This window comes from Aspergillus tanneri, assembly GCF_003426965.1.
Source record: "Aspergillus tanneri strain NIH1004 chromosome Unknown AapTan_6_pilon_pilon_pilon, whole genome shotgun sequence".
In the NCBI taxonomy this organism is placed as follows: Eukaryota; Fungi; Ascomycota; class Eurotiomycetes; order Eurotiales; family Aspergillaceae; genus Aspergillus; species Aspergillus tanneri.
The window spans coordinates 1,255,666-1,267,370 of record NW_022984633.1 but is presented as its reverse complement, the minus strand read 5'-3'; the positions used below and the strand labels follow the sequence as shown (position 1 = coordinate 1,267,370).

Below are 11,705 nucleotides of genomic sequence, written 5' to 3'. Positions count from 1 at the left end.
TCCTGCGGGGACTCCCTCTTCTCTCACTCTTTTCTCACTCTTCTCTACTCTTTTCTTTCCCCTCCTCTCCTTCTCTTTGTCATCATTTCCCTCTGTCATTTTATTATCACTCTTTTGTTCTCACTCTGTTCTCCCTTACTCGAACATCCATTCAAATCCACCAATTGCCTCCTGACCATTCTCCCGATTCTTCCCGCTGCAGTGACACCCCTCCCCTTGCATCCTCATCTAGCGCCATGCCAACCAACAACAACACGTCGTCGCCTGTCAAGCGCCCCGGTCTGGGCCGCCGCGCCGTCTCCTCACATGCCGTCGTCACGCGCTCCTCTTCGCAGGCCGCTGACTTGGACCCTAATACAACCCACCAGAAACAACTCCCCCTGCGACTATATCGTCCTCACGTCGTCGGGGGCCATCGTAACCATCATCGAAATACCTCCCACGGCAAGAACTTTGCCAAGTTTCAGCGTCATAGCTCGACCCTCCATTTGCCCGATACCGCCGGTCGCCATCACCAGCGCAAGAAGTCCGCCCCCGCCACGCCTGCCGCCAGTCCCCGCGGGCAGCATCACGTCCACTGGGATGGGGCCGTAGATAGTCACCCTACGACGGCCTCGATGAAAAAGAACTACTCCAGCCCCGCTCTTCGTCGGAATCACTCCGGCGTGGTCGGAAAGAAGGCCTTGGTGACCGTTCGCCCCAACTCCAGCGCTGGGAAGAAGAAGACTGTGGGCTTCGAGCTGGCGGACTCGGACAACGACGACGGCGACTGGGAGGACACCACCCAGTCGCCAGAGAGCACCCGGCGGAGTTCGGTCGCACAGTCCAAGGAGAGCGAGGAGAACACTGCGGTATTAGTCGACCCTCTTACCTTTGTCAAACGTCCCTATCCACAATTTCCCCGAGCCACCAGCCTCCCAGAATCGACCAGTAAAAGCTTTGGGGAAGGCCCCTTGCCGGACGACGACGACGACGGCGGCGACGACGGCGACGACGACGACGCCGAAGATCAAGATAAACGACGTCCATCCACGGGTTCTGAAGAGTCGGAAGACGCAGCCGGCCGCGCTCCCGACCAAGGCGATATTGCGAACCGCTTGTTGACCCCATCTCATTCTGCCAAAGCACCCCCTGCCATGTCTTCCATCTCCGCGACGGCAGAGCCGGCGGCGGTGGACTCCTTATCCCGTCCAACTTCCCTCACCAATCTAGCCTCCGATGGTCTGCGGCGCCCTGTGTCGTCCTCGAATACCGCTGCGATGGCGAATACGCCAGGTACGCCAGCGCAAGCGACCTCGTCTTCTATTGAAGGGGGCGTTTCTCGGTTCATCAAAGCTGGCGTTTACCCGTCGTCGCGCACCGATTCGGATCCCAATACACCATCGTCGTTCTTGCCGCATTACCACCCACAAACGCCTCCCTCCCCCAATCGTGCTTCGGGTTCAAAGAAAACGAGAACCTCCCCCCCTATACGCCCGCCAGGAACCGAGCCGCCGTCGCGCACCCAGCAGAAACTCTGGCTGCAGCGCACCGCGACACTGAACACTTCACCACCGGACTCTCATGGGGTACCGACTAGTGTTTCCCCATCAACAATGGACCCGAACTTCTTGGGTACACGTTCGGGCGCCAGTCCGTTTGATGCCAACCGAGCCCTAGTGAATGGATCGGCCAGAGCCGGTGGCGCGGTGCACGACAACGAAACTAAACACATTCGCAAAGCGTACGAGAAGACGTCTTTGGAGCTGACGGTGGTTCGACGATTCCAGTCGCCTACGGGGGATAGCTTTCGTCGGCTGAACTTTGTCATCAGCGGCAATAGTACTGGGCTGGGGCATGAGCGTCGCTCCTCCCTCGGCAAACCGATCAAATCGGCACCGGCACTGACCCGTTTGCAAGACGGCAAGGCACAGAAACCTGGTCAGAAAGGCCCAAGCCCAGAGCCCAAACAGCTTATGAGCAAGAGAAAGCCGGCAATGCGGACATCCGTCTCCCAGACTTACCTGCAAGACCCCGAGGAGCTGGTGAATGATCCCACCGAAGCTGGAAAGCAACCGAGTGCCCAACATCCCTCCTACCGCATCCTCTCCACCTCCGACGAAGCTGTGCACACCAACACACCTGCAGCTGAAGAAGAAGAGGGTCCGTCCTATTACACTAACGAATCTGACATGATGATCCGTCGGATGTGGGAAGCTCGCGAAGTGCCCGAATTAGGCTAAGCAACCATCTTAACTGTACACTACTACCTCCTACTTATTTTTGATTCCTGTTCATCTTCTTACAAAGGAGGCGTTATGGCTGCATTTTCTTTTCTTTCTTTTTTTTCTTTGTATAGCGTATGAGGTCGTTCCGCCGTTTCATTGATCACTTTTTTTTGTTCTTGCTTTGTGCAGATGAAGCGACATGACCTTTCTGGATGTTGTCTTGCTAGATCCATTGCTGATATTTTCTTTTCTTTTTCTTTTCTTTCTTATTTTGATTTTCAGCTATTGCTGACTACGGGGGGGTATAGGTAGCCCTTTATTAATGTAATTAATTATCTTTCTTTGGAATTGCTGAGCAATCGACTGATGTTTTCTTATTAAGACATAGATTTAATTATTCATGTATAGAATAGAATAAACACTTAACTGGCAAAATCAAACTAGTATTAATTAGCTAGTAGTTAGTTAACTAGTTACAGGGTGAGTATACCATCCACAGGTCTAGATCTAGACATGTACTTAGTCACTGAGAGAGCTAAATCGACATCAACAATATATATTTATCTACAGATATAATAAAATTAGATCCGTTTCCGGAATCAATCAGATGAAAAGAATAAAAATTTATTCTATTATCTGTTTTTATGTCACGTTCGTAGAAATAAGGAATTTAGGTCCTATCTCCCTGTCTATTAAGAAGCTCCAGATATCATCATAAATGTGTAATTAGTCAAATACAACTATACAGGTTTACTTGTCCATATGAATGTGTAGATCAAGAGAATTATGATCTTTTCTCGGCGCGATCTTTCCCCCTGCCACGAGCACCGCCACGACCACCACGACGGGCATGATTATCGGTGGGTTCTGTGTGATTCCCACTTGATGAACGAGGATGGTGGTCTCGACGAGTAGAGGGGTTCACTTTCTGTGCGTGTTCGAAGTCGGTATTCCGTGGGAGTTGATGGGTTAATGCCGAAACGCTCGGAGCAGTGGTCCTCGCGGCCGGAGTCGGTTTTCCGTGTCTCTTGCGCGGTCCAGATCCCTTTCCACGGCCTCCTCGGCTCCGGGGATCTCTTTCTTCTTGCTGGGTTGTAGTTGTAGTGGTGGTAGAGTTCGGGTCTGGTAGGCCCTGGACTCGTCGACTCTCCTTATCCCACCATTCTTGGAATTCCTGCTCTAGTTGGATGTCTTCAAGGTTGTGTTTGGCCGTTGCTGCTTCGCGGATCTCATCCTTTTCGGTTTGCTGTTGCATGAAAATGGCAGCTAATGACATTGAGTTGGGCGAGGCAGAATGGAAACTGACTTGATATGGCTCAGGCCGTGGGATGTGCCGTATTGACTGGATTGGGGGTTGAGCGTTGGCCGAAGGGTTTGGAGACGGGAAAGACGGTGCCGCAGAAGGGCCGGAAACGGAGGTCCTTGAGGATGGTCCAACGCTTTTGGACACACTGCAGCTTTGCACTTGGACGGGCGTTGTCGTTCCACTACTAGCTTTGGAGGGAGGGGGTGTTCCGGCAACCGTCTGGCGAATAGTCATTGAGGGCCTTAAAACTGATTTCGCACCTTCCGAGGATGCGCTATCTTGTCCTTTGACGCTCGCTAAAGGTGACTGTTTGCTCGGGGTTTGATTTGATGTAGGCAGTTTCCAAGGATTCTGGGGTGCTTCCTTGGTCTTCTGTTGAGCAGAAAGCATCTCCTGCAATTGTTGTTGCTGGATTTTCTTGCGTTCTTTCTGTGATAGCTTTTGGGTGAAATTACTGCTGCTTTCTCGGCGATCAGACATGCCTAGGCTGAGATTTGACACCCGAGTTTCCGAGGCCTCGCTCATAATTTCTTTCATATTTTTCTTGGACGTCTGAATCTCCGCGCTCCATGGTCCCTGAGAAGAGGTTGCTGCCGATTGAGCATCGTCTCTCCTATTACTGAGTGAAGCAGCACGGAATTCAGGATGGGATTCGCCGAGAGCTGTACCATGGGAAGAAGCCATCTGAGCATCAAAATAGCTTTGATCGCCAAAGGAATCTGACTCAGGCAGGCCAGGGCTAGCGGCAGATGAGTCGATCTGCGACCGGCTTTCACTTGTACCAGTCTGCCTCGTCCCTCGTATTGCTGCTTTGCCCTTTATCGAATCACCGGGTAATAGTAGGCTGTCATCGTCCATTGGAAACATCAGGTCACTGCTTGACGGCTTCGGTCTTAATGCAGGACTGAGTGAAGAGGCAGCCAGGGTTTCTCTTGAAAAGGTAGTAGGCTTAGTTTTTTGTGCGAGCGGGGACACAACAGTCTCATTATTCATCGAACGTAGTCTTCCCTCGTGAGCTTCAATCCGGTTGACATGGGACCTAAGCCTCATAGAATCGATTCTCCGGCGCTTGTCATTATCTATCAAAGAGGCAAGTTCTGGATACTTTTCAAAAACGTAAGCCTCCGAATTGCGTCCTCGAGATATAGGGTAAGCTGCCAACTGGTTCTCATGGCAGACATGGTCAAGTGCATAAAGCAAATGCTCGTCTAGTTCCATCAGAAACCTGAATTTTGAGTTAGCGGCTATTTGAGTGTTCCAGCAAAGGGGCAAACCACTTGCCTGTTTGATAAAAGATCTTCCAGATTTAAGCAGATATATTCCAAGGCAGCATCTTTGAATTCGGTCACGGAGCACGGAGCAATCGAATTGAGAAAATGGCACACATTAGGTGTGTTCACTAGTTTGTCTCAGCAACCGGAGCATGAAGGAACCTTTGTGAATCACGGCATTGACTGACTTACCAAATCTACCAAGCATCTTCTGGCATATTTGGGCCAGCCTATCGATCATTAACTCATTGGCTACAAACGCAACATCGAGCACGACACCAATGAAATCGTCCAGGTCCTTTGTTCGCACTTCATCAAAGAGCTCGTCTTCGGTGTCCGCATACATATATCGAAGAACAAACTCAAATATTGGTCGTTCAATGTGCTTAAGATCGACATGGATGTTGTCTGCTGCGTCTGCACGCCGGGATGCTAGCCACTTACCACCCGAGCGACCATGAAATAGTGCATCAAAAAAGGGACACCTTTGGCAAATGACTTGGCTATGGACCTTCACGGCGTCGCCGTTCAGGTCAACTATCACGTCGCCGCTTTCAAAGAAAGCAGGATCTAGTATTGCACGCGCCATATCGGCTTCCAGAGCTTTAGTAGGCTCGGTCATAAGCCTAGCAGCTCTCTCCAAGGTTGGCAGATCCAGAACCGTCGCAATGCGCATCACTTCAGTGCGGATCTGACGATATCTGGAAGCGTTTTCGGGCGTCTGTCGAGCATGCTGCCAGACATCAAGTACATCGTCCGTATATGAGAAGAAGACAAGATTCAAGATAGTCAATAAATCAAACCCTTGGAACACAATTTGAGTACATCCTTCATCCCCACGTCCAATTGTCAGGGATTCTGGTATGGAGAAGGTATCGGCAAGTCGGAAATCACGAAGACCTTTCCTCAAGATAGGACTGCGCCCAGCTAAAATGAATTCATGCACAGGGATTCTAATGTCGGAGAGGGTTGTCTTAAGCCAAACTCTCCCGCTGGGCACCTCATTCTGCAGAGTGTGGACAAAAGACTCAACGTCTGTTGCTGACATAATTGCAGCTTTTATAGACATGGCAGACTCCAGGCCCAATGAGTCGTCCTGAAAAATATCGAAGCCAGTATGATCAGTCAACATGAAAGAGCGAAAAGGCGATATCGGTATGAAATCCCTGGACAACGTGCTTTGACCGACAGTGATCTGCTCTTTGGTTACATCATAGTCCCGTTGCGCAACTATGTAAGCACCAAATGCATTGCTGCATACTCCCACAACTCGAGACAGTCCAGGTATTCGGGCGAACTTGTAGTCCTTCGATGACCCGTCCTTAATTTTCCGACGCTTTTCCTTCCGCCATGCGGAACCATTCGCTGTGGAAATGATAATTGAACCATCTTGTCCAACGTCGACATCTGTGACAGCCATGTGCGTCTTCTTCATAGACCACACTCGAGACGGCTGGGATAAAGAATTGCGTATCTTGGTTGGGTTCGTCGTAGATGTTAAAGGTGGTGGGTTCTCCATCTTATTGACCTGGACAGTAAAAACTTCACCATAGCTGGACAATGCGCAGATGGTATTGCCCCCAGATCTGATTTTGACGATCTCATTGACTGAGTTGCCGTATCGGGTTGTCATGAAGCTGTCTCTGATGAAACTGGAGCTGACATCAAGAGGAAATGAGAGCCTCGAATAGCCATATTGGGAGAACACCCAAACTTCATGGCTTTGAAGAAGAACAGCAGTGGCATGATCGATAGCGGACACGCTGTGTATGACAGCGCTGAATAGTGAGGCCCCCACACGCCGGGGTGTTGTTTGAATTTCAAGTGACCGGGCATCCGAATCAACAAGTCCAAGTTGGCCCTCATTTTTGCCGAAAGTGTAAAGACCCGAAGTGCTGAAGACAACCGAATGAATTGCCGATGCTGCTGCCCCTAGTATAACTTCCTTCTTGAAGGGGTTGAAAATCTGTCGAGGGACGTTTTGAATGGGCACGTCGTCCTTATTTTTAGTCCTGGGAAGGCTGTAACCTAGCTGGCCATATTTGTTGCTTCCCCAGCTGAAGACTGCCCCTTGGGCAGTGATAGCAAGAGTATGGTCCTGACCGAGAGCAATGCTAACAATTTTCTTATTGGCAAGCCCTCCTGTCTCAATACAGACAAAACCAAATCTGGTTGACTCGTCACCGGTGCCTAGTCGTCCACCGGGACCAAAACCGCACAGAAAGAGATTGGACTGCGGATCGTTCGTAAGGACGGCTGTGTGGAGTTTTGACATAGCTATGTCCTGGATTTTGATAGCTCTGTTTTTGATCAGGGTTGGCAAATCCATGGTCTGCTCGAGATATAGATCAGACCCGGTGACGTTGGTTTTTCGCCTTTCGTATTCTCGATGGAACCGCTGCAAGAGATGATATGGACGTTTGACGGATATCCTCTCCGGAAATTGACGGTCATCCTGATCTCCAACACCAAGATTTAAGTTTTTGTTGCTTCCAAACGTGTACACTTCATCAGCAAGCAAATTTGTCCGTGGTTTTAAAAGGCCTCGTCCAATGAGACCGTCCTCGTCTGAATCATCGTCTTGGGGGGATTCAATAGATGCCACATCGCTATGATCTAGATCCGTGAATAAAGAATCTGGGACCGCGGGAGAGACAATGCGTTTGATGTCACGAGATGTAATCGTAGCCCCATAAACATCGAAAGGACTATTTCCCTCCCGGTCTTTAATCTTAATCAACCCTCCTGTATGGACAGACGTCCCCAGTTTACTAAAATCCGTTGCATCGCGTACGTCTCGGGATATCAAGGCTTGGGCAATCGTGACATTCCCGGCGTACAAAGCCCGATGCAAAGCTGTCCAGCCGCTCTCCCAATCCTGCGCGTAGATGTCCAGAAAAGGCACTTCGAGAAGCGAGATGGCGAATCGTACCGCCGAAGGTTTTGCTGAAGATACCACAAGGTGGAGGAGGGTCCTGCCAAGCTGGTCCCGCGCGTTCAAATCCTCCCGAGTCAGAGCCCTGCCCGATCGCGGACCACTGCCCTTATCTGGGGTCGTCGAACTCCCAGGAGACGTCCCATTTAGTTTCCTGTTTTTTGATGAGACGCCAGGGGAAGAAGCCGTGATAGTTCCGGGGGTCCCGGCCTTGAAGGTAGGAGGACCTCCAGATCCCGGGGTCCGCTGGCTGCCAGTTGTGTAACTGGCGGTTGCCAAGAACCGCTGGAAACTGTCGACATCATCGCGCAGAAAATATTCCCAAAGCTTGCTACTCATGTGCCCAGTATTGTAGGATGTCGGAATCTCTTATCGACCCAGGGCCAGAGTGTTGCGATAACCACTGAGGGGTCACGGCGTACTGGCAAGAGCACTGCGGGCGATAAGAGTATCCTGACCGAGAGAGGGAAGAAGTTGATGGTGATCAACGCGTCGCCAGTACTGCCGGTGGATTTAGGAATTCCAAATGCAAGAGCTGAGATGAGTGAAAGGCGATGAGGCACGAGGAAGCGAAACGTGTCGTGAATTCGAGTGAGTGGTGGCGACGATAGCGAGCTATGTGACTGGTAACAGGCGACCAATATTATTATCTCCGAAGCTGGGATCGAATGCCGGGGAAATGGGGATTAGGTAGGACGATAGGGTTCGCGCACGACGGGCGACAAATTCGACCCAGATGATGGTATGCAACAAGACTCTCTATATAACGATTTCATCCGAGACGAGAATCGGACATTCCTTGACTGATGGTGAGGGTGAGTAACTTCGTAAACGACCCGTGGATAAGTCCGACCGTAAGCAGCCAATCGGGGGCAGTGCACCCCTCCATGCCCCCAAATGAGAGGCCGACGTTGGCTGGAGCGCATGAGTACACAGTTTGTCGAGAAGGTGGATTGCTGGTCTACAAGAGGTGTCACGGTCGCCAATCGGAGTATTTAAGTGGACTATATTTGGACGCTCCTACAAGGTGGAATGGAATGCCTGAGAATTTACACATCACTGTAAGGACAGATGGCCGAGGCCCAGGCACTAAGGTACCTATCCCAAGGACCTAGCCCTTCATGCCCAATTTAGACTAGCGTAGATGATGGAGATCAGACTATATCGTGACCACCACCACCGTTCACTATTATCCGCAGAACGCAACTACTGGATGACTCAACCTACTAAACCTCAGTCTCTCAGTTTGGGAACTTAGGGACAGCTCTAGATAAAGGACCATACTAGAGCAAATTAAAGTCAAGGCCTACCTTGGTTGCGAAATTATATTCACTTCTGAGTCAATGATAGTGGCTTGTACAATTTTACCCTTGGATTTGAACACACTTGCCCAGAGTAATACTACTAGTCGCCATGAACCTGCCATGGACACCAACGCTGCAAACCAATTTCCAACCCCAAGCCGTATACCAGACAACCCCTTGCTTCGTTACAAATCTTATGCGGAGGGCTGGCTATTCGTTGGACTGAAAAAAAACACAGTGTTGGTCTCCTGATTTGGCCATATAGCAATGTTTCCATGCTCCTGGTATTAGGGTCTTGGTTTATTTCAAAATGTTCCTGCCTTGCAACGTAACAATCGTATGTTATTTACAGCATGTACAACAGCCCTTACCGGTTCAGATATAGTAAGCGACAGCGGTTTTATTAGAGTAACAGAACCCGTCTAGTCGCGTAAGGGAGATATGCATATTAGACTCCTTGATAGATGTCGGTCAGTGTCTTTGGTCTATACTCTATAAATACATCAACTGTTCACATACCTTTGTATTCTGGGAGAAGAAGCTCCGTACAAAATATAGCTTTAAAATGGAATAGAGTTATACAGTTTATTATTTTTTTCTTAGATATATCTCAAACAAGCGTAAAGCCTATTAGAAAGTACAGAAAATATAATTTCGCCTACAGCGTGACGCAACTTCAGGCGTCAATTGCTATTTAAAGGTCTTTCTTTCTCTGTGGTAAATACATTCTAGACGAGGAAATTAATCAGACTTAATACTATTTACTTCAGTAAAGTTATGCTACTCGAAGTATATAATGAATAGTGAAGGGCCAGATGCCAGACATACGCAAACCAAAGCAAAAGGCGAAGTTGCATCTGCAGCACCAGCTGGCGCCAACCAGCCGTGTCCAAGTTTTTCGCATGGAGGTGGATTTACTAGCCCCTGCTCTGTATCTATACCTGAGTACTTATATGTACTTTATACTTACTGTCATACATATATGGTATCCATGTCGTATGCCCAGACGGAGAAATAAAAATGCAATTGATCTATATTTAGTTTCTTACTATGTATTTGAAGTTTTATTTCAAAGCATCGCAGCAAGTCTTTGTAAAACTATGCAGATACGTATCATCTAATCTACTTCTATATGGGTCTACCTAAAAGATTTCAAACTATATGGTTTACTAAACTTCGGAACTTTGCCCCTGCCGAGATTTTTTTTAGTATACGTATCTATGGCTAACCTCGGCACATTTAAGGTACCAACACCTTCGCAGCAAATGGTTGGTTTGTTGACAGTCGACTAAAAGCAAGCAAAAAGAAGCTCTTAACCAACCGGCAGATCACCAAGGTGGCTTTTAAGAGCTTGTCTAAATATAGTTAAAATTTTCTATATAAACTTTCACTTCAGGTTCCAGTACGCTAAGCATGAAGTCTTACCAACCATAGTGCAAATGAGGATCAGGAAGCTGGATGCCTTTTATAAAAGTCACGGAATAAACAGCACGCTGCTCTAACAAGCATCACTCGCTTGGTAATTCTGAGTCTATCTCGATGTCCAGGAATGTCATCTACCTGGAAGCTTGGTAGATACTTGCTTTCAACCTGGCGAAGCTTTTATATATTTTCCCCATCATTGGCTCGGTTCAATCTTGGACTGCTTGTGCTTGATTCTGATGGGTATTGTCCTGCAGAGTGTACTTCATCTCTCAATTTCTTGATTTTAGCGCATTGTCGCAGGAAAATAGTAATTACTAGTAGTTGTACACTCCTGCGTGAACGAAACACGCGAACATCTTGAAAGCGAGGGGAGGTGGGGATAGGAAGATACGAATTGGGAGGTAGAGAATAAGCTACACTAAAGTAGCTGTAGAGCTTATAAGGATTCTAGGGTTAGAAGACCCCATAAATATAGAGTGTTTCAAACATGTCAATACAAATATCACAGTATGTATGGCTGCATAGGAAGCATTGAGAGAGCATAAATGTGTGCTAGGACTGCTGTTGCAGCAGCAGCAGACGAAGTCCACTGGGCAGTACAAATAATATGGTAAGGGGGGTGTTAACCCACTTGGCTTCACCCAGCTATCTGAAAGTAGAGCCTCAATCACATCCACATGCCTCCTTTATTTGCCTATTAGAGAGGAGTTCGACTAGGACAATGACCGCCAGCTTCAGCATTGGGATTAACCCGTTCCCACATCAAGTTGTAAACCAATTATACCATCAATCATGCAAGTTTGGATCAACTCCAGAGCCATTCAAGAGCAGTTTTACTGTTTCCAACTTGCCGGCTGCCACTTGCTGCCCATGCTAAGGGGGTTCGCCCTTTACATAATAAGTTGCTGACTTGGAATTGGGATCAATTCGTTTATCCGCAAGTAGTATTCTAACAACATCTGTATGGCCGTGTCCCGCTACCCGTGACAGTGGTGTACGTCCGTCAAACGGACCGGTTAATTTAGAGTCGGGGCAAACTCGGCTGTCCGCTAGAAAAAGTTTGACTGTCTCTGCATGACCTGCCATACACGCATAGGACAGTGGGGTCGGTCCCAAGCGAGACTACTATCGGGGCAAAGTGGACTGTCCATTAAGAAGAGTTTGACGACTTTTGTATGACCCATCGCAGCAGCATTTGACAAAGAAGTATGTCCATCGCCCATAGTACTGGGGTCGGTGTTTCCGTCAAGGAAAGTT

At 48.6% G+C, this 11,705-nt stretch overlaps 2 protein-coding genes across 2 annotated transcripts; one reads left to right on the top strand and one right to left on the bottom strand.

The window, feature by feature from the left end:
* Positions 1–236: 236 nt before the first annotated feature.
* On the top strand, positions 237–2,222 carry ATNIH1004_008451 (uncharacterized protein; the record flags this gene model as incomplete). Its single annotated transcript, XM_033573061.1, has 1 exon — positions 237–2,222. The coding sequence occupies one exon, from the start codon at positions 237–239 to the stop codon at positions 2,220–2,222; it is 1,986 nt and encodes a 661-aa protein (XP_033423613.1).
* Positions 2,223–2,991: 769 nt separating this feature from the next.
* On the bottom strand, positions 2,992–8,058 carry ATNIH1004_008450 (BTB domain and ankyrin repeat protein; the record flags this gene model as incomplete). Its single annotated transcript, XM_033573060.1, has 2 exons — positions 2,992–4,721; positions 4,977–8,058. 2 exons carry the CDS (start codon positions 8,056–8,058, stop codon positions 2,992–2,994), a joined length of 4,812 nt encoding a protein of 1,603 aa, XP_033423612.1.
* Between the last annotated feature and the right edge of the window lie 3,647 nt (positions 8,059–11,705).